Genomic DNA, 27,674 nt, shown 5'->3' with positions numbered 1-27,674 from the left:
GCAAAATGCAAGAATATATAACACCAAGAAAAAGATAAATAATTTTGAAGGGCAAATAATTTACTGCATAGGGCAAGGGAATGAGTGTCAAAGCTTCTAGGTTCTATAATACTATGCAAGAGTTTTCCTATATGTGCCAGGGATATACCACCACTGTTTGAGAAATCTTGGGCTTCATGAATGAATTAAGCCTGATAGGCCAACCTGCTTTGAGATCCTTGGAGGAAGAAGACTAAGGAAAAGTGCCCTTCTGTTTTCTAATACTTACAAAGTATAATAAATCACAATGTGGCAGAAAATGAAAAAAAATACTAATTAAAATAATGTAAAGTGTCATATTCTGCAATAAAAAAATTAGAGGTTTATGTAACTTGATATTATAAGGCGAGAGTTATAAGAAGACAGAGGAAATAAGATACATGTCCTGATTAAAAATTCCACAACTTATGTGGTGTGAATGAAAATTATAACAAATTTATAATTTTTTCAAGTATAGAACCTAATTAATGGGAGGTTCTTTTATAATCTAGGGTCATCTTGGATTTGGGTAATACAATAGGTTTCCAGCCTCTGGTGATTGATAATAATAGCCCTGCTTTTTATGTCTCTAGGCACAAGGCCCCTGAAGTAAGGGGCCATGGTCTAAAGTCACTGGAGAGAGTTTCAGTCTTGGATTATGTAATACAGGTTTGGTACAGCTAAAGTTTTTAGAAGGTGTAGTCAGCATGTGTTATGTACATATATTCTGCATGTATATTATTAAGATCATTTGCCAGGACCCCCTGAAGGTTTATGTACTTCTGAAGAAGTATATTTGGGCTGATGTTTTACCACTACAAAATATCAAACAACTAGCATGTATACAACATCAGAAGACCGTGTTATAGGATCTAAAAATTTTATTCAGGACAATCAGCACTAATGAACTTGGATCTACCCCACAGTGGTTAAGAAAGTGCACTGGTGAGACCAATATTTTTTTAAATGCCTTCACATCTCTAGTTAAAGTACTACTTCACTGTGAATACTGTTTGAGAAACAGATTTAAATGACCTAATCTTTTTCATCAGGATTGGATCTAAACTGGAGAAACAAGGATGACGTTTCAAAATACTTAACCACCCTCTTCCACATTCTCTCAGAATGTATTTATTTTTCTGGAAATTATATACTTACGTCATAGCTTGATAAATATATTCAATTCCATAACGCATTGCAAATTCATCTACAATTTCTTGTGCAGCGTCATCAAAGTACACCTTCCAGGCTTCATCACCTTTCACTTCAGGAATTTTTACAGCACCATTAGATTTAACTTCCGTCAAGTAATGGAATAGGTTCTAAAGGTAAGAGATTTTTTTTTTTCAAATCAATAATTTCCATCTTTAAGTAGTATTGTACAATGCACTATTTTTTCAACATATTCATTATTTTCAAATTCTATTTGTCTTTCCAAAGTCTAGAACCAAATAAGCATCATTTGGTAGAAGAAAACTAGTGCTTAAATTTTTGTGTGTGATGGAACTCTGCCAGTACAAATCAGTGATTCTGCACTTTGATCTATCTCCTTGACATAAGGTCACCTCAGTAAACCAGTGCAGACTAGAACAGATCTAATGCTGTGTAAAATAATGCAGAAACCTTCTCTTCGGTTTCATATACCCTTCATATGTTATATCATGATGTTATAATGCTCAGTGACCAGTCCAGCAGCCTGAATTGGATTTGTATACAATAAATTTCTAATTTCAAGATTTAAAAACTGTAAGTTATAGGCAATATCTTTGGAATAGCTCAGAAATTTCTCAAAGAACAAAGGGACAAAATAAAGAACAGGATTTAGTAAGCTTCCCAGCAAGAGCTAGCCTTTAATTTACAAGAAAATGACAAAGAATTTGTACCTTCGATCACCTAGCTTGGCTATAAACAGAACTGGTAACTGTTAGGTCTCCTGATCATTTCTAGTGACAAAAGGCAACTAAAACTGTTGAGCCCATTTCAATTTCTCTACAATTTTCTTTCCCACATCTCACCTCACATGCATCTTAGGAGTGCAACCTGGCACTGTTGAAGTCAAGGCAATTTTGCTGTTTGCTTAAGTGGGATCCTAATCAAAGATACACACCCTATATATAAATACCAAATGTAAGTCACACCAGAGCCAATTTTGTGGCTACATCAAAGAGTTAGAACTGCACTATTAATAGCATGCCCATTGCCTACCAGACTTAGATATTCATCAATTATTTTGGGATAAAAATTAAAGGGGCATAACAGAAAGAGGGGTTAAAGGAAATGGATATCTACTGGAGAATGCTGGAAGATGCTGACTTTATTTGTGATACTTTCTGTTCATTTTTTTTCAAATGGGCCTAATTTTGATCCTGCTTATTTCCTGCTATCATCTTCCTGTCCCCAAAACATTGCATCCAAGGAAACTGAAAGAATACAGAGGCTATCATCTCATCTGCCAGGGCTCTGAGGTCTAAATAACACACACATCAGTACATTTAAGATAGAACATCCACAACATATAGATACTGCCCTGTATTCACAAACAGTGAATGAAGATCTCTCCTTCTTTCTTCTCACCATGTGGTTTTCTAAGTGCTTAGTACCTAAATACTTTAAAGTCTTGTGTCCCCAGAATATGAAACTAGAATCCACCAATCTAAACCAGTGGTTAAAATTGGAAAACAATACGCTTTTCAGAGAACCTTTCTATGGCATGAAGACCAGAAAAAAGGCCAGTATGTCATGAGGTGCACTCCTACTAATTCGACTAAAAGTTCTGAGAACACAGTGTTATCCTTGAATCCTACAATAACCAAAATCCATGTAAAACTAATAGGAATTCTGATTGTAAAAGAATGGACCAATCAGGTTCCTGGAGTGTATACTTCAGACCCTAGAGAAAAATACAGCTTGTATATCAAAGTTGGATATTACAAAACTAATTCTAGTTTTTCAGTTCTTGGATAGATAACAAATGTGTTCTGGGATTTTTGAGAATTTAAAAATTAATGAATAAATACATACATACATACACAAATGAAAAAGCCTCCAAATGCGGCTACATCTTTTAATGACATTAAAAAGCATGTAATTGGTATTACAATACTGAGGTAGAGAACTGCAGCAGGAGGGTCAGGAATCCCATTTTCTGGCCTTTCCAGATGCTTCTGGCAAGACCAACTGCCCAATGTGTATAGTACACCAGTCTCTCCTCCTTGAACACAGTGACTTTGAATGTCATCATTATATTCAGTCACTGTTAGAGACTCTTAATACATATATAATATTTTGAAAGGAAAAACCTGTAGTGAAATTAATTGTATCAGTTTTCATAGCCACATATGAATATAGGGCTTGTTTATTAGTGTTGTACTCCCAATTTATCCAATTTCTTTGTAACAAACTGTCTTGTACACAAACAAATGTCTCTCACCACAAAACTTCTCCAACATACCTCATGTAAACATGTATATTGCAAATGGTATGGGGCAACTTTTTCCTCTCCTTTTATTTCAACATTGATTTTCAATCTAATGGCACCAGAGACCGCTGATTTATCTGTTCGTTTTTCTGATAAACAGAAAAATAATATATTAGTTATTACCAAGAATAAATTTCTGTCAAGTGATAAATATAGTACTGCACTTCTAAAAATTCTTTCTGGTTCAAGTAATGATTTTTTTTATGCTTGAAAAGTCCAGCTGTTGAACTCAACAGATATTGCTTTTCTTAGCCAGAAGTTTTTAATGTAATTACATTCTTGATAGCTTTGCAAACCTGAGTTCACATACAGTCCAGGCTATGAAGCAGAACAGTATGTTGTGAAGTAAAGGATTTCTCATACTCCATCATGTAAAAAGGAAATTAGTTTATCTATTTATTATCTGCATTAATTATTAGTGATGCTTCCTTTTTCCATTTTTACCAGCAGTCTCTAAAACAGCAATGTCTTAGGGGAAACCAGAATATTGTTACCATAAACTCAATTCTTCAACTGAGCGGGGGAGGGGGAGCAAAGAAAAGACTTGGAGAACTTTGTACCATACAATCTGTATAAGTCTGTTTATTTGCTGTTGCTTCTTGAGCTCTGGATTGCAGTTCTTTGATTCCAACTATTATTATTCCAGTCCATTCCAGTGTAATCTGATTCAACAGACACTAAGATTTTTTTTGTAGGTCTTTTGCACAGTTCTTCTGCAAGACGAGCCATGAATGAAGCGAACAGTATGAGTAAGGATTTGGGATTTCAACAGATCCAGTGCATTTCTTTTTTGAATAGTTCACTCCTTTTTCTTGTGTGTCTGCTTGTGTGCTAGAATGAAATGTACTACCCTCTGTTCCAAATAATAAAATTATCAGCAGCCATCTACCAAAGATTATTGCACATGATAGGTAAGATCTTTTCAGTCTGGGTTTTTCTTTTCTCTATTTGTGCAAGAAGAACTTGTACCTTCTAAATTAAATTGCTATTAAAATTGCTTCCAATCAAATCAGTAATTTTTTTAAGAATCAGTTTAATCAATTGCTTGTTTTTATATCAGTTTTATCAGTTGAAAAATATTATGAAAAATCATTTGTGATGACAAAGACTAGTTTCTTAGTAAAAATCATTCTCAGTACAAACATAAAAAAACATGGCTTTGTTTTCTTTGCTGCAAATCAGCAAACATTTTCTCAGACAGCTCTGTATTTCAATAGCATATGGAATACTAAGTGGGAACAGTAGAGAAAAAAGGGTATTGCACTGTATTTTGGTACAGATTGTTGCTCAGGAAACAAATTTATTCCAACTTTAGAAAAGTCTCAGTTATATAATTTACCCCAAACTTTTTATTCAGCAGGCTACCTAGATTCATATTTATATTACCAAACAAGTACAGGAGAGTTGCACTTGACACTATGCCTCTATATGTATGGTGCATAACAATATGCTTATAGAAATGAAGTATTGCATACTTAGCTTTTACATAAGATAAGCTTTGTTTACAAGGACAACTTATTTTCACATATACCAGCCCATTTACTGGCATGCTGTTTGTAACCCTGGGCCTGATCCTCATCTGTATTGCATCTTTGGATGTAAAACTGAAAAGCAATACTAAGGAAATCCTTGGAGTTATACAAGTGCAAAAGTGGTACAAGTCAGAGGAAAATTAGGCTCAGGCCTGTATACAAACATGTATGATTAAAGGAGAAGGTTGGTAATGCATAATTGCAATACAATAAGCCAATGCATGGTTATGTCTTTCTCTAATATACATCCTTGTAGATTCATGTCTCAGACTATGCATGTGAATAAATTGACATTTTGAATTAAAAGAAAATATCTGCTTTTTGGACTAGAATTTTCCCTGACTGGCTATCTATTCAAATTGAAAACAAAGTTCTTTCTCATGTGTCTAGATTTACAGAAAGCATACATTCTACTCGTTTTCAAATCAACTTGCAAATTAACTCACATTTTAAACCTGGAATCCAAAGCAGAGTACAGTTTTATTTTAAGAGAGAACATTATTCTGATATACCAGACATATATTACAAAACTCATAGCACTCCAAGATGCTGAATCAGAGAATCAGAGAAAATTAGGGTTGGAAGGGACCTCAGGAGATTATGTCTAAACTAATTTTTAAAATACCATAAAATAGGTACATACCTAAATTGTACCAAACGTCCATTTCACCACTCAGAGTTCTCACTTCAATGATAGTTTGTCCTAGAAAATCGTCTGATTCCTTTTTGAAATGTTGCTTTACTCTAGATTTAATGTCATCATCTTCATCCCAGACTCTCACTTTTATTCTGTCTGTAGAGTTATGGCATTCACTGTAAATAATATAATAAGATACAGACTATGATACATTTTCCCAAATGTACTGTTGAAGTCTGTTTAGTTTTTCTTGCTTTCAATACACTGGATAAACTTCTGATGGTGACAAGATACTGTGCATCTTCAGGGGTCCCCACTGTCCGTGTGGCACCTGCCTCATTCAGTGGAATGCTGGGACACACAGAATCAATTAGACTAAATAGTACCATTATGTTCACAAGGAACTATGGAAATTCACCTGATTGAATGAATTGTGCTGGAAATGAATTATGTTAAACATAGGAATGAGACATTTTTAGGAACATCAAAACTGTTTCCCAGCCTATGTATCACATGCATTCCATTATGAGATAATTAAACAGAAAGCTTACTAAATGTGGAGGTATTCAGGGTATACCAAAATCTATCCAGCAGCATGGATTCAGTGCACCTAGTCCATTTGACTACAGTAAAGTAGCTTCTCAAAAAGACTGTTTTGGTGGAAAATTTGAGAAAATCTCTTAGTATATTTTGAAATAAAGACAGTAGGTCTTTGAATGGAGAGTGAGACCCCCTCTACATGTGCAGGTAAAGTCATGATTGCATCTTATGTAGGGGTGGCCAATTATTTTGGATGGAGGGCCACTTAATGAGTTTTGGTGAGTGGTTGAGAACTGTACACACAAACTCTGTCAGAAGATATTATTTTAACAAATTATAGATAAAAAAATCATATAATAAAATCAAATATCTACTATACATACTTTAATTTTATTTAAAAAAAATAAATTTGTGCCCTGATTTATGTTGTTTTGAGTAATGTACATAGATGCAATTGCATAATAACTCAAAATTAAATCTTACTCTTGTATATTGTGTGGGGGACTGTTGGGGGTAGGTGTGTGGAGAGGTGCGTGTAGGGTATGTGTATGGGGGAATGGGTGTGCATGGGGCAGGGGGTGCATGCAGCAGAGCTTGCCCAGGTAGTGTAGGTGCAGGTGTGGTCTACCCCCCACTTCCCCGCCAATCTAGCCTGTGGTTGTCTCCATGGCATTCTGCATGGAGCCAAGCTCTGCCTGCTCCTGCACGCACCTGCCCCACACCTGCCAGACAGCACTATCTTGGCCCCAGCTATGGCCAGTGTACACAACTTCCCAGTGGGACTGCTGTCACAGCCACCTAGGTACTGCTTGGCTCCCCTGTCTCCAGCAGCACCTCCTCCAATTATAGATAAAAAAATCATATAATAAAATCAAATATCTACTATACATACTTTAATTTTATTTAAAAAAAATAAATTTGTGCCCTGATTTATGTTGTTTTGAGTAATGTACATAGATGCAATTGCATAATAACTCAAAATTAAATCTTACTCTTGTATATTGTGTGGGGGACTGTTGGGGGTAGGTGTGTGGAGAGGTGCGTGTAGGGTATGTGTATGGGGGAATGGGTGTGCATGGGGCAGGGGGTGCATGCAGCAGAGCTTGCCCAGGTAGTGTAGGTGCAGGTGTGGTCTACCCCCCACTTCCCCGCCAATCTAGCCTGTGGTTGTCTCCATGGCATTCTGCATGGAGCCAAGCTCTGCCTGCTCCTGCACGCACCTGCCCCACACCTGCCAGACAGCACTATCTTGGCCCCAGCTATGGCCAGTGTACACAACTTCCCAGTGGGACTGCTGTCACAGCCACCTAGGTACTGCTTGGCTCCCCTGTCTCCAGCAGCACCTCCTCCTCCTCCTGCCCCTGCTGCACCACTCCAGGCAACAGTTAGCATGGAAAAACTGTGGCAACATGTGCCAGGCAGCAGCTGCCTAGCTAGGTGGGGAGGGGAGGTTGGGAGGGGAAGCCCTGCTGGGAAGCTGTGCATGCTAGCTGGGGCCTTGGCCATTGGGGCTAGGGACAGAAGTTACACAAAAATGGGTTGAAGTGATCAGAAACTGGTTTAAATCTGTAACAAAACAGAATCTCAGTGCACACAGACCAGTTATAAAATGGCTGAAGTGGTTTAAGATAAACCTGGTTGAATGTAGTATCAGACTTAACTTATTTGGGTCAAACCAATTTATGAAACTTCTGTCCCAAGCCCCTTCCTGGTTCAAGTTAAATCACAATCCCCCAACATCCCAATGTGCACTGCAGCCCTAAGCTGTGCTGTCTGCTCCAGAGAGCAGGGCTGGCCCTGCCTCTCTGCTCCCTAGCTGGAGCAGTGAGGGCTGGATGACAAGGGAGTGGGGGTGGGGCAAGCCCAGCTGGGGATGCAGCCTAGATTATGGGGGGTGGAAGGGAACTGCCTCCCCCCAGCATGCAAAGACTGAATCAATTCAGCCTCGAGCTTTTTGACTGTCTGCACTTAGCCTGGAGGTGTAGGCAGAAGTATGGTGTGGCTTGGGCTGACTCAGATAGGAGTAGGTGGGGCTCAGCCTCATGCAGAGCACTGCAGGGGGTGGGTGCCCATCCATGAGCTGGATCCAATCAGTTGGTGGGCTATATCTGGCCCATGGGCCATGTTCTGACCACCCCGATCTAATGCGTAATCCACACAATTGCAGCTCCTGCCATGCACATGTGCATGGCAGGAGGTGTGACTATGGAATCTCACATTAGATCCAATTGTGCCTTATTGCCGGTACAATAGCCTGACTATGGGCTTCCCCTGCACTGGCAAGAAACAGGCTCCCACAGATGGGATCCCCCTTTGCTGAGGGGGATCCCATCTGTGGGGGCCATGCACAGCTGGGACTGAGAGCCCTACACCTGACAGGGCTCTCAGCCCTGGCTGTGCCTCAGGACCCAGAGTCCCACAACTGACAGAGGCTCTTAGCCCAGGCTACATGAGACGCAGCAGAACTAGGAGCCCCGTCAGTTGCGAGACTCTCAGTCCTGGCTGCATATGAGGTGGGGCAGGGGCTCAGAGCCCCATTTGGGTCTGAGGGTTTCACACAGAGAGACAATAATCACTGCCACTTTCCTCAGAATCCCTCTCCTTCCCAAGCTGTGGACCTCTGAACTCCATAGGAGTAAAGACTTTTCCTGAGCTTCCCACATGCTGAAGGATTCTCCCCCATTTCAATCCATTCTGCTCCTTCCATTCACACAAATGAAGAGGAGCATCCAAACAAACCTAACAAAATATTTGAGTCCATATGTGAATGCTTGAGGCAAAAACAAATGTCATCAGCTATTTGCATCTAGATATAGCTGCATTCAAGGATTAATTTAATTTGGGGTAAGAAAAGGAAGATTATGCTTTTATTTTAAAGCTTAATCAGTGTGACTGAATAGCTGTAACACCTGAAGAATACTTCCTGGTGGGCTGCTCTAAGGAAACTACATCACAACTGGTGTGATAAGATAGGGCATGTGTAGACAAAATGGGGAACCTAAATTGAAGCGGTGGATTTTTTTTTTAAAGTTTCAATTTAGGGCCAAGTAAACCCCTGTGTCATGCACACACCTATGCACTTACCTGCCTCTCTAGTGGTGGGGAGGGGAGGGCGAGCTGCTGGCAGGTAGAGCAGTCCCTGAGCTGCGGGGGGTGAGGGTGTTGTTGCTTCCCTCCATGACTCAGAGGAGGAGTTTTAGTTTGCTGCTCCCTAAAACATTTAAGGTGCATTACACTGCCAGATTTGCTACAGAGGCTGGAATTATTCGAGCAATACCCTGCTGATGTGTGCAAGCACCAACACCATTAAAGCAGTGCAAAAACATTTAACACACTTTAAAGTGTCGTGCACACGTGGCCCTCATTGTCTCTACACAAGGCCATAAATGCTTTTCAACTGATACAGTAACTTGATGTAAATCTAGGTCAATGAATAAATAAAACAAATTCACTGTACATTTGTGTTTTCAGTATTTGATACATTATCTATGCTCTTTTTTTATAGAAAGCCCATGTAAGGCTTGCTGGCCTTAATTCAACAGGTTGTGCCAGTAGGTTGCTCATTACGCAAGTGTTTGATGTGCAATTAAGAACATTAAGCACATAAAAATAAAAAAAAAATAAAATATAGCTCTTGGACTAGATTCTTGGGTTTGATGTTCACAGGGATGATGTTAAGGCTGTTCTATCCTCACACTGGGGAAAGGTGACATACTGAAAGAAAGAGGATAAGACATTGCATTCTTGTGCATTACCAATCTTCAGGGACAGTGATGGTTTCTCAGGCTGGCTAGCAGCAAATAAACGGATACTAACTGGTGCCGGCAGTTTTTGTAACTTCTCAATATTGTAAAGGTGCCTTATTTACTAAGCACTTTAAAGACACAAATTAATCCTCACAAGAGGTATGTATTACATTAAAAAGTTTTTTAAAATCAATATATACTTTTAAATGTAATTGAAACTGTCCCAGGTATATAATATTGTCTATCTTCTATATCTGACACCCTCTCTTCTAATGTTAGTAGTAAATTTGCACTTTTGTCAGTTCTATTTATCAGTAATTAAAAAATCTGGTAGCAAAACCAACAAACTGGCTGAGGAAAATGTTATAATCTCATTTGGCTGAAAATACCACTAAAGACCTTGTGCAGAGATTAATAAATCTGTGTTGAGCAGAACAGCAGTTTAATCAAAGCAGCATGTTCACCCTAATGATCTTTAGAAAAAAAGCTCTTCCTCTTTTTCTTAGAGGAGTTTGCTTATAGCATTTTTTTTCATTTTAAAGCAACAGTGTTAATATAAAAGGAAATCTCTTTTTTTTTTTTTGCAATATCTACATTTTTTTACTTCGCGAAGCAATAGGCTGCACTATTTTTGGCAAAATTAAGGAAAAAGATCAAGAGGTTAGCATAGGCTAGAGGTGGGGCATATTTTTAGATTGTGAGCCTGAAATGTAAAATGTCTTTTTAGTTTTCAATACACAGAGGCCCAGTAACACTCATACCGCAAACTTCCAAATACGCGACTTTGAAAATTTTGATAGATAGGGAACCCTAAACTTATCTTAGATAGGGATCCCCAAACTTCATCAGTGGTTTTTCTATTTAGATGAAATATAGATGCATTGAGAATGTAAGCAAGTCAATGCTGTTCTTCACATTTTGCAACGAATCACAAGAAACTATACTCTGAAGGACTTGACCTATTGTTGTAGCAGGATTTGTTTATCTTTGATAACATGGCCAACTATATTGTAGGGGCAGGTGTCAAACACACTTTCAGGCACAACACATGTCCTTCCTTAGGTCTGTGAAAGAAGCAGATGTGGCTGAAGATAAGTAAAAGGTAGAAAAATACTTTTGTTTAACATCATGTAAATGTAAAGTGTCACTTAAGAATGGAAGCAGGCATTTACCTGTGGGTGCAAAATTAAGTTAACACAAGTAATAACTGACCAAATAAAGAATAGTTGAGATAGATAAACTCAACCACATGAAAGAATAGGATCATTCAAAAGGAAAGAGGACTGCTGTCACTCTGCCAGAAAGGCCCTTAACAAACCAGTGGTATATAAAGTAAACTAAAATTAGCAAACTTTAGGCTATTATCTTTCATGTTGGAGACTGGGCTGATGTCCAAATTCATAAAGGTAGCTCAAGTTTTATCTATGCCCATCCACTAAGATTGTCAAGAAGTCTGCCAATCCAGAGACTCTTGGCCTTAGGTAGCATAGTGAGAGAAATCTAAGAAATAGATATGATAGATAAAATAGATTAGGTAAAACAGATGTGACAGTTAGCTTAGTGATTTGTAATATGAGTTGATTGAGAAATTCCTATAGCAGCTAGAAAGTCATTATCCCTCAAGTACTAACCTAAAGGGCAAATCTTCAAACTTCCATGTATACCAGAGCAATTTGAGACACATGCCTGCCTGATAAGGCAGTAAGCTGTGGGGATTTACTGTACCCAGCCACTATTCAATTGACTTTTAGTAAAATCATAAGAAACAAGAATTGAACTAAGGGTGGGAAGTCATGGTATCCTTTAAAAATCAATCTGACATCAAGTCCTGCTGCTCCCAGGTGCAAAACCAAGATCTTCAAAATATGCTCAAACAGACTGATGGCATTCAGTAGCCTTGCTACCTTACTGAGTTTTGGATACTCTCTGGGGCTCTGCTGGGATGCCCAGGCTAAGCTGTTTCTGGCTAAGGCTTGCATGCTTACTTCTGTTATAGTGGCTTCTTGATTTTGGTTTTCCCTCAGCAGAGTTCAGAAGCCAAAATGATATGATGCCACTGATGTTTGAAGCTGTGCATAAGCCACCATCCTGTTTCTTTGTCATGTATACTGATTAACAGTAATATAGCTACATAGCTGACTTTTACATTTTATTTCTAAAATTTCATTGATAACAACTCTTGAGGTAAAATGAGACTTGCTTTATGTTTCATCAACATCTGTTTCAGACTGCAAACTCAGGAAGACAACATGGTAATGGTTTCCACAGGGATACAAATTTTGGTGGCTGTCTTAACAATGGAAGTCTCTTTACAAAAGATGCACTTTTAAAAAAATAACTTTAAGATTCTGGAGCTTTCAAAGAAGACTTGTGTGAACCAGTCTTACTCTCACAAACTAAAATATGTCAAAATCAATATACAAACTACCCGCTATCTGTATTTTGTCTTACTTTGTGTTTCTGTGCAGGTACTTAGGAACCCTCTGCTTTTGCCATATTGCAGTCCTGATTTCTTGTATATACTGAACACCTGGATTGATTAAAGGGACTTAGGTAGAGCAAATCGTCCAATGTGCATCTGGGGAAGAGGGAGAGGAGGTCTGCATCTTAGCCTCTTTCCAAAATCCACGCTCAGAGTCTAATGCTGGATCTGCTTAACAAAGGAGAATAACTTACCTACAAAGATTATTCCTTACAGTACCATATGTTTTTGTTTCCTTGCTAAGTGGATATTTTAAGCAATCCTTCCAGGAGTGAATCATTTAAAAAAAATAAAACAAACAATTGCTACTTTTCATCTAAGCTCCACATATAAGTAAACCTGCATTATTCCAATCACAAAAGATGCTGACAGATTTGTTTTTGTGAGGAATTAGCCCTATGTTCTTACGCATCCAGGCAGCTAGAAATGCAGAACAAAGTCCTCTGGTCTTTTTCTGATAGTTTTAATTATGGAGCAGTAATGGAATTAATTAAAATGTAATAATAATAACATGGAGTAAGAGCTCATTTGTTTAAAAATCAGATTGAGTGGAGATTAATTTTGAAGTAAATGTTCTGAAACAATGTAGTCTTATTTCTGATTGGTACCAATTGCTTCCAAACACTGCATCAAATTGCTTGTTTAAAAGCTTTATATGCCAGTCTGAATATGTAATTGCTAGTAAAAGCAGTGACAACATAATTGTGTTAGCAATACTTTAATATCTCGTTCAAATGACACTTGAACATATTTAAGAAAATATAGGTCACAACATAGGAATTGCTGGCTGGATCTAGTTTTTGTCAGAGCTGATTTGAATCAGTGCCTTGACACAGTGGAACTTTCTAGCACAAGGCACGGTAAGGCAGGGGAAGTCTCGGCATGGTGAAGAGTTCCGGTGTGGATAGAGTTCCCGCTGAGGAAATGCAGATTTGCATAATACGATTGGCGGATGTTAAATTATTCCCACGGGGCGGCTGGCAATTGGCTCGCTAGCCGTATAAAAGGTTAGGGGCGTTTCCGCCCTAGTTGGAGAACTCCGCGATTCCCCCTGGAGTGGAACTCCGGCAGCTTGATCACCTGCCAACGACTCCCCGTCGGCAAAGCCTTGCAACGTATCCTCCGTGTTGCATGCCCGAGTTCAACCCGAGCTACCCGGTCTACAAGAGCTCCTCGATTACCGATTAGAGAATAGAATTTTTGCAACTACGATTGCCTGCGCTGTATACGACTCTACAGTGTAAGTAAAGCCATCTCTGTTTTTCCAATTGATACATGTCTCATCTGTGCCTAATTCCGCTCTGGTGATAGAGAGTACCCATCTGCCCGTCACGGGATTGCAGCCGCAACCCCAGCTAGCGTTCCCGAGGACTCCTGATCCTTGATTCCCCCTCGGCCCCCACAGTTTTGACTGTTATAGTAGTGTCTGTTTCTGTTAGAATATCTGGAAAAAGTAACAACTGTTAAGTTGTAAATGACTTAATTGTTCATGTCTAAAACAGATCTATCTTTCCCTCAGTCTAATTTATTATTATTTTTTAATAGTGAATCTCTGATCCAGGGCATTGCAATTGTCTCTTTCCTTTAGCTTCTCAGATAAGAGCTCTCACTTTTACCTCTCAGCTGTAATGAAGTCGCAGTGAAGAAATATTTTCATCACCACAATATCTGCAACAGAACTCAGACTCCGCTGCAACTTGTTCCGATTAGTTATTTACAAAATTAATATTCTGGCGCTCTGCAGGTAACAGTTTTAATTTTTGGTAGAAGTACTCAATTAAAAGTGCTCCTTGCTTAAAATAAACACAAATTAATTTTATGTTCATTTGAATGCTATATCTGGCCCTTATGATTAACCAACAGGACTGGAAAGATATGAAAAAGGGTTAGCATTCGACAGTTAAAGCTATTACCCTATTTCTTTTATCTCAGATATGTAGTATGATTTAATTCATGCTATATCACAATCTCCCTCAGTGATTTCATATCAGTATTAACCAGGATGGGAAGTCAATGAAAAAGTCAAGGTCCTGGAAAAGTAGGTACTTATTTTAACTCTCTGGATGTAGTTTGAGAAATTCATTTTCATCATAAAATAATCCCAGGGTAATTCTGCTAGCTCCTGTCCCATATCTGATTCATGAAAATGGTTCATCATTAAAGTACTATGGATTTATACTCCATGCATCCTTGACTAGCATAGGAGCTGACTGTTATCCCTGCTGGGGGAGGGATGGCTTAAAATGATGCCCCCTCCCACCCACCAGCTGCATGGCCAGAGCAGAGGCAAGTGGAGCCTGCGGGGGACAATGGCAGGGGTAGATGCAGGCTGTCTGCTGTGGGCTTGAGACTCCCCATCCTGCTGCCCTTCCTATGGGAGCCTTGTACTGGCTGTACCACCATGGTAAGGTGCCTCCTGCCCACCTGGCAGCAGCAGGGGTCACAATTCAGTGCCACTGCCCCCACTGCTGCAGGGTGGGCAGGAGTGCCCCACCATGGTGGCACAGGGGTCCCGGGAGGGGGGAGGGCATCAGGGCGGGGGGTCCTGAGCCTGCAGTAGGTAGCCCATATCTGCTCTCATCCCATGCAAAAATTTGGGGGGCATGTGCCCCCCATACCCTCCTCCCCAGAAGTGTATGCACCAGTAGGGAGCCATCCTCCTGGGTGAGCCACCCATAGCTCTGTCCTGCTCCCCACCCCAGTGGCCCCAGGGCCAGCACGGGGACCTGCTCTCCACCACTGCCTGGGACTGTATTTCTGGTAACATGCATGTGTGCACATGCACATATGCACATGGCGCCTCCCGTGTCTGCTCTCCACAGCCCCTTGCAGGCTGGAACTCTGCTAGCCAGCAAGGGAAAACTTGTCATTTCCAGCATTTTTCTGCAGTGAACAGAAAACCCAGATCCCTGTATGATACTGGGAATCTGAGACAAATGCTATCCTACAGTCATGCAGCCTGGGACTGGGACTTGATGTTCCCATTTCAGGGCTGTCCCATCAATTAGGGATGGATGGTTACCTTACTCTCTTCCTGAGAGAGGCCAAGGTCCTCGGGCCCCCATGTACTCAGTGTCTATGCTGACTAGTGAAATGCTCTAGCCTGCTTAGAAGGAATACAAAAGTGGACCAATCAGGAATACAAGCGGACCTGGTATCTTTAATGTTGCTTACTAGTCATCAGAATACTTAATAGAAATTCTGGTTAGGCAAACAAACATGAACATTAAAAATATCCATTTAAAAAAAAACAAAACCCTCCAGTATGTATCCCCAGCTAAACAATGTTGAATTTCATGTAGAGCATATCCTTATGTGCCATCACAGGCAGGTGACTTATAATTCCTACATAAAAATAACAAAATGTCAACATCATCCCCAATACATAGTCTGATTAATAATTATTTTCACTTATAATATTTATGTGGAATGATAAAACTACATTGAAATAGCCATATATCATTAAATTGAATATCTAGCACCATGCTGCCAGTTTCATCTAGCATTTTGAGACTCATCAGAAAAATGCCCTTTTTTTAACCACCTCTCCAACAACAGCTAATTTAATTCCTTCAACAATGTAGCTTGCATTGAAAAGATGAAAATGCTAAAATATGCAAGCCATATGTTTGTGGTTCAAATATTTGAAGACATCTAATAGAGGACTTATTAAGACACCTCATTTAAACCAGAAAGACCACAAACTCTAAAATACATTAAACCAAATTTGAAAATACCTACAGATCTGTTATTCTCCTTGATTGCTTTGAGGTTTCCACATTGATTTTTTGACAACAGCTGGCTCCCCAAATCATAGCTGTAAGATATGTGGATTTTTATTATGCAGTAACCACAATGTGGCAAGTGATGAAAATTATTTTTTTCACTGTCTTTCTGAATAAAATATTTTTTCCCCCTAAGTATTCAGTTTTCTTTTCCATCTTTGCACTGCAGAGATTAGATTTAGAGGAAAATAGACAGTGCTATTCTGAAAAGAATGTAAAGTTTAACTCAAGGCACTTTGCAGACAGTCATGATCTCTGAATGTCTGAAAGATTAATAATTACTATTAATCATATCTCCCAGTCAGATCTCTGATTTTGCTGCCTTATGAAGAATTGCATGCAATCTCAGTTAATATTGAAATGAAATGTCCCTTTCACCTACATCTAGAGGCACTGAGAGGCAATTCTGGTTATATACAATACCCAATGTGGTAATATTCTGAGAGGTAACCTCATTCTCAAAAACTTTCAGCAGTAGTTGGAAGTAGCAGCAAATCAGACAAGACTTCTAGTGGTGAAAACATTGGCACCAAAGGACATTCATTACCTTCTTTATTTAACTAATCTATTCTTCTCCATTTTATTTACTTCCTTTCTTTCAAGTAATTAAACAATGATTCATTTACCTTCTCTAAAGAAGGAGGAATGGTCTAAATTTTGTTGTTTGGGTAATTTTAGAACTTCAAGTGTTTCTCTAGTAGCAGCCTTGGTGCTCAGGGTCAAAGAGTGCATTGGACAGAGGTTAACACAGCAGAAGTAATTGGGTATTTTACTAGATGCTATATTTAAAATTCCCTATTATGGTATCCAGTCTTTCAAGGCTATTCTTCCTTAGAGGCATCATTACTGGAGTAGATAAGTTACTGGCATCAGGCCCACCAGAAATCATTCACAAAAAAAATAAAATAAAAAATCACAGCGATTCAAAAAATTAAAACTTTTTTCAGACTAACTAAGTCTCTGCATTTGATTGCCATAACACTTTTTTTTATCTTTTGAATGCTTTTCAAGAACATTAATTAATCAGTTCTCATGCTAACACTGTAGGGTGTGTAAGATCATCATGTCCTTTTTGCCTAAGCTGGCCATCAGAACTGTGCTTAGAGCTCTTGATTCCTACTTCCAAACGAATTCTTCAAACTGCACTGCCTCCTGGCCCTTACAAAGCCCCAACCTCAGGGTTGACAGGTTATCACTGAGGAAATGACAAGCTGCAGCTCTTGCACCAAAGCCAGAGGCCCATCTGAGTTCCTCCAGCTGTGTTGGATTTGAAAATTCCTACTCTGCCATTCTGCCTACAGGTACCAAATATTTCTTTTGCTATGATGGTTGTCAACTACATTTACTCCTGGGTGGTTAAGCCACAGCATCTTTTCACATACTTCCCTCCACCATGTCTTAAAATCACCCACCAATTTGTTAGTCCACAGAGCCTAATCCTTAAAACTCCCCTGCCTAACTGCAGATTCTTAACTGGTACATATCAACATAGCACCATTGAGATACAGTAATTGAAATCACCATTACAATTAATTCCTAATTGCAATTTGGGGGATTTTATTAATTATCCATATAATAATATATATTTCTTTACATGTGACATGATATCTCCTACCACTTTAACATACATATTACAAATAAGACATAGCCCAGAAATAACAAATCACCAACTTTTCCCCTATAACTCATGTAACAAGTGTGAACAAAGATGTGAATGCCTGAGGACACACAGGCTGCTTGCAGAGGTTAAAACAAATAAACAAACCGTGCTTTACTGGAAGAAGCAGCATATTACTTCAACCTGGCTCTGCAGCTTCTATAGATTGGGCACTTCACTGGGACTTTTTGGCACTTTTAGCTAAAACTGGTTTAATCAGCTATTAGATAGAAGTGCCAAAAAAACCTGACTAAAGTGCCTGACCTATACAGATGCTGCGGTTCCAACTAAGGCACTGCCTCTTCTGGGCATTTAGGGCGGGAATGCACTGTTTAAAGTAAAGCGCTGCCTTTTTTTTTTTTAACGTCTGCAAACAGCCAAAATGCCTGAGGATACATAAACTTGTGGCAAGTCTTTCCCAAGAACATTTTGACTTTAATCACTCTTTGTATTAATCACTAGCAAACAACTCTTAAAATCAGTACATTATTAACATCATCATTAACATTATTATTGTTATTATTATTAGTCTTTTTAAATGAGCAATATTGTGTCTGGCCAAGAAGGGAGCTGTGAAAAACAGTTGTACACATTACCGAGAACAAACTGTTCTTGCTATTATTACTATATTCATCAGAGAATGACAGCTGTGATTCACTAGAAAAACAGAATTATCAGTCTCAAGGATCATGTACAGAAGTTCAATAGACTAGTCTAACCTAAACTACTTAAGTCTGATACTACATCCATTCTGGTCTATCTTAGATCATGATCTGCTATTTTTAAACCCATCTAGGTGCAACTTGTGCACTGTTCTGGGTGTAGACTGGTTTCTGAGCACTTATTCTGGTAAAAGTGTAATGTGTGTACCTAGCCTAGACTGAGATTACTGGGGCTGGAGACAAAGCTTCCTTGGCAGCTAGCCTACAGCTATAGGACTCACTTCCAGATCTTATTAAAATGACCACAAATCTCAGTAGCATCAATGCAAAATGTAAAACATGTTACCTTGTCTTAGTTTTCCAGAAATACCCACAAGCTGAAGAATCTGGTAATGCATTTTGATACCACAATGATATACCACTATAACAACCCAGACAGGCAAACAGTACAGAAAGAAAGGAGGCTAAGCAGTATGTTGAACTTAATCATTATGTTGAATATTCCCCAAGGCAAGATACATTTATTTCCCATAAGGTTGCTGCATTTATATCAGTCCTATATTAATTAATCATCTTTACTTTCCATGGAAGGTGCTTGACAAAAGACCAGCTGTTTTAGCTTTTTAAGCATCCAAACTGAAAGGTGAACTTCACTTCCTCCCTGCATCATGGTTGTGACAGGAGCAGCTGTCTGAATGCCCATAAAGTACAAGGTTTGGCAGGGATCAGCTAAATTTCAGATGTACTTCCATGCATTGAAAGCAATGTTGGTTTTTCATCACCTTATGCTGAAAAACCAGCAAGGTTAAAGCAAGTGCCACTATTTAAATGCAGCTTCTTTATAGAAAATGGGAGTACTTCAGAGAGCTAAGCTTGGTTTTACAGGAAAATAACAGACATTGGGGTGCAGACAGTTCCCAGATGTAACTCAGAACATTTTCTGCAAACCATTCCAAGTTACAACATTCCCCCAAAGCAAACAGAAGTTCACTGCTGGCTCCAGGGAGCGGTGGAATCTAGCTGCTGGCTAGAACCTGCTCAGCCTGGTTCCCATAGCAACAGGCTCCCTCTCTGCTGGCCGTTTTCAGCTGAGAGGGGGGAAAGGCACCGGAGGGAGCTCATTCTTGGTGCTCCCAGCTGGTGCTGAAGGGTTAATTGTAGCCCCCCCCCTATCTCAGGGGGGTGGGGAGAGGGTCCAATACACCTGCCCCACCTTTGGGCAGGGGACTGAAAAGACCCCACACTCTATTCCCTTTGCTCTCTTTCACCCCTCCCATTCTGAAAACAGCAATAGGCTGGGAGGTCTGCAGACTTGCAGACACAAGTTATAGAAGATGCCACAGTTTGCAACATCTTCGTCTGATACTTCATACAATGAGGGGTCAGATTTTCAGCATTTTGGAAGCTGTTTGCAGCTGTGTACTTGCATTCGGTCATGTCTATAAACTGTGGCCTGATCTGTGGCCAGACTGGGCCACAGAAACTGTCATTTCTGTCTGCACCCAGATTTCTCCTGGGAATAAGATTTTTGTTCTGGGATACTACAGACACACAAGCCCATTGTCCCACTTAAAGTATCTATGAAGTAACACTTTTTGCCAAGGCCTATTGACACTCATTTGAGTAATCACCTTTCGTTCCAAGGATAAGCTATGTGTGTAAAGGGCAGTGCTACTTTGTCTTGTGTTTTGACTCTGCCCCTGCCACAAATGCAGTTCTGATTGATCAGAGCCCCATTCAAGAAGAGAAATCTGTTGTGCTAAATGGAATACAACTATGAAACAAGACTCTGGTGCTCTGAAGAGCTTACAGTCTATAGGGAAGATTTTCAAGAGTACAAAAGAAAATGTTCTAGTCCCTTTTGGGGGGACTAGAAAGGCCCCAAGAGAGGCAGAATAGATAAGGGACAGAAGACAAAGAATTCTCATCAATGTTACCTTTTTATAGCTGGGGAACTGAATTATGGAGAGATTAACTCCCTAGACCCCTTTCACCTAAGGTCACCTTGGATGTATGTTGCGGAGTCAGGAATTGAATCTAGATCCAGTGCCATCACCACAAGACCAAAGTACTTATTTTAAATAGAAATGTCTATAGTAATTCTGTGTGAGAGTTATAATGGTAAACATTTAGATAGTCTTAGTGAAGTCAACCAGCTACCTTATCACATAAAGTTATGCATGTTCTACACAGTGTTGAGCTAGACCCCAATAAATTTGATTAAAAAATTGGTAGCACTGACATATGAAATCAACGATACAGTAAAAAAAAAATTTGCAGCTAGGTCCTTGTAAAACAGTTAACAACTTGCTGGATTCATATGTGAGGGGAGAGAATAAGATATGTGGAATAAGGAGAAAAACATTTAAACCAGAGCCAAAAACCTACACAAAAGTGATTATTTCTAAATACAGAAAAAGGCATTTAGAGGCTTTAAATCAAGATGATTTACACAGGCCTGAAACTACAATCTTGACGTAAAATTTTGACACCTCTGAATGCAACTCTCTTCACTCTTTAACTGATAAGTTGCTGCAGAGATTTTACTGATGTTGGGATAAGGAATAATTTTATATCAGAGCAAGTCCCTTCGCAGTAATGTTAACATAGACACACCTGTACTTCACAGTATTTCTCTGTCTTCCCACAGTGATTTGTGCCTTCTGTTGGGGTCCCTAGGGTTGGCCATGACACCCCTGGCAGCTCTGTGACAGTACCAGCTCTGCCCTGAGGGTGCCCTTTTGTCTCACCTGCTGTGTCTTGATGGTAAAATAATGAATTGGGTGGCTGCCCATGGGTCTTCATGTGGCCCCGGTTTGCTGAACCCCAGAAGAACTCACTGGTGCTTGGGGAATTTGCTGCACCTCGCTCCAGTACTGTGCTACACAGGGTACCTCGAGCCTTATGGGCTAAATGTGTGGTTCCAAACCTCCCCAATACCACACCCTATGCCTCGCAGGTGTTACACAGATGTTGTCTACTCTGTTGGGGCTTCAGCCTACTTGGCCTCCACCTCTTTAATTTGGCTAAGCCTTCTAGTCTAGGCCCATGGTGTCAGACCTGGCTCTGAGGCACTAGTGCCAATTGGTCTCTTTTTGTCACTGGGCCTCTGGCCCTGTCTGCTGGGCCCCCAGCCCCCATGTAGCAGCACCCCTCTGGCACCAGGCCTCTGGCCCCTGTGTAGCTGCACCCCTTTGGTGCTGGGCCTCTGGCCCCCATGTAGCTGCACTCCTCTGGCACTGGGACCTCTCACCCCTGTGTAGCTGCACCCCTTTGGTGCTGGGCCTCTGGCCCCCATGTAGCTGCACTCCTCTGGCACTGGGACCTCTCACCCCTGTGTAGCTGCACCCCTTTGGTGCTGGGCCTCTGGCCCCCATGTAGCTGCACTCCTCTGGCACTGGGACCTCTCACCCCTGTGTAGCTGCACCCCTTTGGTGCTGGGCCTCTGGCCCCCATGTAGCTGCACTCCTCTGGCACTGGGACCTCTCACCCCTGTGTAGCTGCACCCCTTTGGTGCTGGGCCTCTGGCCCCCATGTAGCTGCACTCCTCTGGCACTGGGACCTCTCACCCCTGTGTAGCTGCACCCCTTTGGTGCTGGGCCTCTGGCCCCCATGTAGCTGCACTCCTCTGGCACTGGGACCTCTCACCCCTGTGTAGCTGCACCCCTCTGGGTACTAATGGGGCCTCCGTACCACCCCTTACAGCCCGATCCCAAACCTCCAGTACTAACAACACCACAAACATAAGTTCCTGGACTATAACATAACAATGGCAATGGAGATGGCACTCTGCCCCTTTAAGAGGGCGAACTTCCCTGCTAGAGCAGCGTGCCTCTTAGCCCTGGGTACGTTGTGGGTTCGGGGTGCCTTACTGCTCCTGTAAGCATCAAAGCAGGCAACCACCCATCTCTGGGTAGCTCTCTCAGGAGGGAGCTCCTTCTCCTGGCAGTTGCCAGAGAACTAACCCCTGCCAATCCCAGCCTTAGGCTTATATGTATCCAGGGCCCTGTCTCCTTTCAGTCAGCTTACAGCCTGCAGGTGCCAGCTAATTACCTCATTAGCTCAGGCAACCCACAGCTGTGGTGCTCTGTCTGGCCTGCAGGGCTCCCTGGCTAGGCTGCTTCTGCTCTTACAGGAGCAGGCATATCTTAGTGCCCTGCAACACCTTCTCCTACCTAGGGCAAGCATATTTTTTCCAGCAATGCTGTGCCATGTCTATTTATTCTGCTTCAAACTGGGCAGGGGCCAAGGTTGTGGATTTTCCTGCCTTCTGGGGAGGGGTAAAAATGCAAGTAGTCCTAATGTTTATGCATAAAAACTGCATTATTTTTAGTGCATCACCACGGTGGCCACACGTAAGATGCTGAGCAAGTGCTACATAAAGGCCAAGAGTTTGAAGGTGTCTTAAAAGAGAATTAAAGACAAAAATACACATCCAACAGAGCTCTAGCCATCTGTCCATGCCTCAAGATTTGACAGGCTTTTTTGGAATAAACCTGTAATCTGTCCAGGCACAGTATGTGTAGCAGCCACTAGGTTTGTCAACATCCTTTCTGTAGACATTGAACATTTATTTCATATCAACCCATATTAAGGTTGTTAAATCTACCAGAGTGAAGAACTAGACGTTAGAACACAATAGACTTGTATCCATGAAATCTGGGGACTGTGTGACAGGAGGCCGTCTCACAGTTGGTCCAATTATTGGCCTGCCCACCTAACTTTCGTGCCACGCCTTTGATTTAACTGAAAAGTTGTTCCTAGGTAGGAGGCTACCCATTTAATGCCCTGATGCCAAAGGCATAATACACAGTTCTGTACCATCCCTACACCATGTCCCATGCCTCACAGATGGCATCACTATATGGCTCTGGCCCCACACTGGGCCCCACTATATTCCAGACTGACATTCAGACCCAAAACTGGATCCCTCCTACTCAGGTGCCCTAACCCCTGCCATCATCCTGGGCTGCAAAACTTCCTAGACCCCTTTCCTTCTTGGCAGTGGCCCCTCTGGGACCTTTGGTTTCACAGGCCCTGGCCTCGCCTCAGGCCAGTTGAGACTCCAGGCAGCTGGCTCTGTCTGTCCCTCATTGTGGGCACTCTGGCCCTTTGACCCTCATGGTCCTGGACCCAGCATTAACCAGTCAATATTCTATGGGTAGGTTCTTGAGCAGCTAGCCCTCTTCCCATAAGGGTCCACCTTCTTGGGCCCCTCCAAACACAGTCCTTACTTTGTGAGCTTGTGGACCATATAGTTACTCTGAACCCCTTCTGGGCTCACTGTTCCACCCTCACTGGCTCACTTGCTCTCTGCCCTTTACTGGGCCACTACTCTACCCCTTCATGGGGGCTCTTGGACCACACGCCCCTTGGGCCTCAGGTATATGATGACATGCCTGGACCCCCAAACCTGTCTCTTCTATGGGGTTACCCACCAGGTCATGGGGGCTAAGGCTATATAGTGCCCCACTGGGGAGGCACAGGTGTGGCATTTCCTGGAGCTTGCCCCACCATAGGCAGCTCCACCACACCATCCAACCCCAGCAGGGTGTATTTCAACTCATGCCTCAGGACCAAGAACCTCCTCCATCCCCATAGTTCCTATCCTTGACCTGCAGGCTGCTCTGGGAGCAGAAGATCTCCAGCTGGGCAATGATGTTCCTTTGGTTCCCTGCAGCAACAGCCAGCTCAGTTCCAGTTTTATACAGGCTGCCCAGCTCTCCTCCAATCCAGGGGCCCTCTTGCAGTCATGTGACTGCCTTATTGGGCCTCATTGCACTTGCTGACTGCTCCACAGCCTGCTCAATCCTCTTAAAGTGCCAGCATGACCTATGCTCTGCCTGTAGTCAGCCTTCCCACTGTATGTCATCTAGTGCAATATACATATCATCCCTTTCCTAGTCAGCCATCAACAGTCTCATGATATAGAAGACCTAGCAGTAGTGTGAACAGAACATTGGTGATACCTGCCTTCAAGTCTGAACATGCACCTCAAAGAAAATTGTCCCACTGTAAAAGCAATGCTTCAGAGCAAAGTAAGAGCCATCTGGCAATTCATTTAGACATGCGGACTTTAGCAGTTACACTGAAAAATCTCACTTTGATGTAAATTCCCTTGTGCAGGCAAGTCCCAAAGGTTTAATTTTCCGACGGTACAGTCTAGAGATGTTTTAAGCAGAGAAAAATAAAAACCCAGAGGCAGCAGAAGCTGTTGTCAATACAGAGCACACAGTTAAGTTCTACATACCACATTAATGTCATAAAAAAGCATTTTCTGTCTACTTTTGTCCTTTCATTTGTTAGAGCCAAAACTTTATCTTTGATCATATAAAAAATCAGAATATTAAATTATCCTTGAATTTAAAGACCTCAAAGCTGAGTGGGAAAATCACTCGCATGAGCCCAAGGAATACTATTTAGACTGTAATCATGAAAATAAAACTCACATGCCCAAGGAAGAAGATCTCTGAGTCCTGAAACACAGCTACAGTAATGAATAGGTGATGGGTATGGCCAGTGTATACTGTAGTTTTAAATTGGCTCAGTGTATCTGGGAAATCACTGACTGCGGACTGGAAAGGGAACTCTAATGGGAGTACAGAGAACCATAATGCTCAAATGCACACAGCTTTGAGGAAGGCAGCAAGGCTGGGATTCTGTCTCTATTTAGTTCTGTTAACTAACAGCGAGCCTAGTGATGCTTCAATATCATAAAAAGTATTAAAAAATACTGCCAATATTCATTGGAAGAAGAATTAATTTGAACCTTTGAGGGGAAGGATTATTGGAATCATAGTTGTGTGCAAGTACAGTATTCTGGGATTCTAGGATTCTGACCAAGATATTAATTGGCTATATAAACCAGCACATATATCAGAATTTTTTTTTGTTCTAGACTAAATTTGTTTAGTTAAATGCTTTTTCCTGGTTTGAAACAGGACCACCTCAGAGGGAAATAAGAAAAACAAGAAGCCTTGTACATCTGAAATGCAAAACATACCAGAAAGTGAGATATCTGTGAGAATTCTTTCTTCTAATTAATAGTGTCTTTTAAAAATAGTTTTACCTATTTTTATTCCTCTTAAAACTGTTTAAGTGTCAACAAACATTTTTATCCACATCAGCTATCTAAACAGATAACTATTAAACTAAGAAATACAAACAGAATTTTCTGCAGACATTCCTCTCTCACTCCCTTCCTTCCTCCATCCTTTAAGTACCTTGCTGGCTCAAGATCCAAGAAACGTCATCCACTGAAATTCCTTACATACATTATGCTTGAAATGTCAAATCCTTGCCTGGTATAAACTGGGAAATGCCACAAAACTGAATATAAGTATGCTGAAAGTCTGGCCTCATACTTTCAACTGATTCCAGTCAGGAATGGACAATACACCAGTAAAATTCTACTTTTGCCTTGTCTACCAGCTCACTTGTAGGCTTGAATAACTCAGCAATGACCAGTATAAACCAATAGGCTAGGGACAGAAATGACACAAACTGGTATAAGTGATCAGAACTGGTTCATATCTTAAACACAACAAAAGTTCAGTGCACATAAACCGCTTACAAAATGGCCAAAACTGGTTTAAGATAAACCTAGATGGATGTAGTATCAGACTTAACTGATTTAGGGTAAATTAGTTTATTGAACTTCCCCAGCATCCCAGCATGCTTTGCTCCTCCCCTACAAGTCCCTCCCCCCCTTGCAAGGTGGACAGGTTAGCCTTGGCCCAAGCTATCTGTTCCAAACAAGGAGGGAGGCATGCCCTAGCACCCCCTGGCTTGGGCCACTGCAAGCATGTGGCTGCATTTTTGGAATCAAGAGTGAATGTCTGTTCACTTGCTTATTGGTTCAATCTACACATCTTATACTGTTGCCATTGAATTCTTTCTTTACAATTTCAACTTTAAATTCTGCTCTTATAAAAACAATTCTAGATTTACATTTACAGTATTTGACATGACATGCAAAGAACTTACAGTATTCTATATAGGATATTTACATAGGAATGGGATAAATTATAACAATGATAATGAATGTATTTTATTATTATAGAACTAGTAATCCTGACCCATTGATCAGGGCATATAGTACTAGGTTATTGTCTTGGGTATATTTTTTTCACTTATGACTTATTATCTAATTATTTTTCCATCACAATGCAAAGCACATTTTTTTGTAAATCTGGAGCCAAACATTTTGTGGTTTTAATTTCAATGAATCAGATTTGGTCCAAACGTGAGACATGGGCATATTTCCATAGGCAAACCACCAAAACAAAAGAAAAGCAACCAACCAAACTCTTCCCCAAAAACCCAATCTAGATGCTCTTTGTTCTTGTGCTTTCTCAGTGAGTAAGCAGTAGATGAAAATAGAAATTTTTTTCAATACACAAAATGTTCATTTTTGTAAACACTTTTAGAAATAAAACTTTGACCTAAAGATCAAACAGGTTATAATTAAGGGGTTAAACTTACAAACCCTTGCTCACTTCTATTCCTTTATGCTAAAATTTTAATCTTCGGTGTTGTACCTAGATGGCATATACAAAAAAAGATTAAATCATATTGCCTTTGTATGATTAGTTATTAACCTATTCATAGGAAGATAAGAGTACCATGCCAGATTAGGTCTACAGTACGAGATCTGTTTCTGATGATAGCTAGTACCAGATAGTAGGTGGCAAATCCTATTAAAACATTTAAGGGATAACCTTCCCATAGGGCAAATTTGTTCTTAGCCCTTTCAGAGTCAGGATCGCTGACACCCGAAGTACGAGGATTAACTGCCTTATCCTTTTTTAAAAAAAATTCTTACTTATGTACCCTCTCTGTATCATTATTATTAGCATACATGGATGTTATTGCTTATCAAAATGACACGTGATACAGGGGAAAAATTCAGTAGTAGTTATATCTCCAGCAATGTGGGAAATAATTGGTCTATGGCATACAGAGCTGCCAAAATGATTGTACTTTATCTATTCAACTGTTTTGGATCTTGCATCAGAAATCCTCTTCACAAAGAACCGACTATTTCAATCTATTCTAGCTCCCTTTTCTTTGGGTTTTATCTGTTTCCTTCCTAACTTTCTCCTTTTTATTATCCACCATATGTCTTATGATCACAA

The 27,674-nt window shown here is 40.6% G+C and overlaps 1 protein-coding gene across 2 annotated transcripts in view; it reads right to left on the bottom strand.

Annotated features, from left to right (window-relative positions):
• Window positions 1-27,674, bottom strand: part of UNC13C (unc-13 homolog C) — a 523,785-nt gene that overhangs the window by 277,773 nt on the left and 218,338 nt on the right. For both annotated transcript variants that reach the window (XM_006017955.1, XM_025197084.1), the window contains 3 exons: window positions 5,672-5,841; window positions 3,470-3,585; window positions 1,177-1,340 (listed from right to left, as the gene is read on the bottom strand). In XM_006017955.1, coding sequence (XP_006018017.1) covers window positions 1,177-1,340; window positions 3,470-3,585; window positions 5,672-5,841 — 450 coding nt within the window. The remainder of the gene's footprint in view (window positions 1-1,176; window positions 1,341-3,469; window positions 3,586-5,671; window positions 5,842-27,674) is intronic.

This window comes from Alligator sinensis, unplaced genomic scaffold, assembly GCF_000455745.1.
Source record: "Alligator sinensis unplaced genomic scaffold, ASM45574v1 scaffold250_1, whole genome shotgun sequence".
Classification (NCBI taxonomy): Eukaryota; Metazoa; Chordata; order Crocodylia; family Alligatoridae; genus Alligator; species Alligator sinensis.
This window is presented reverse-complemented; position numbering and strand designations above follow the sequence as displayed.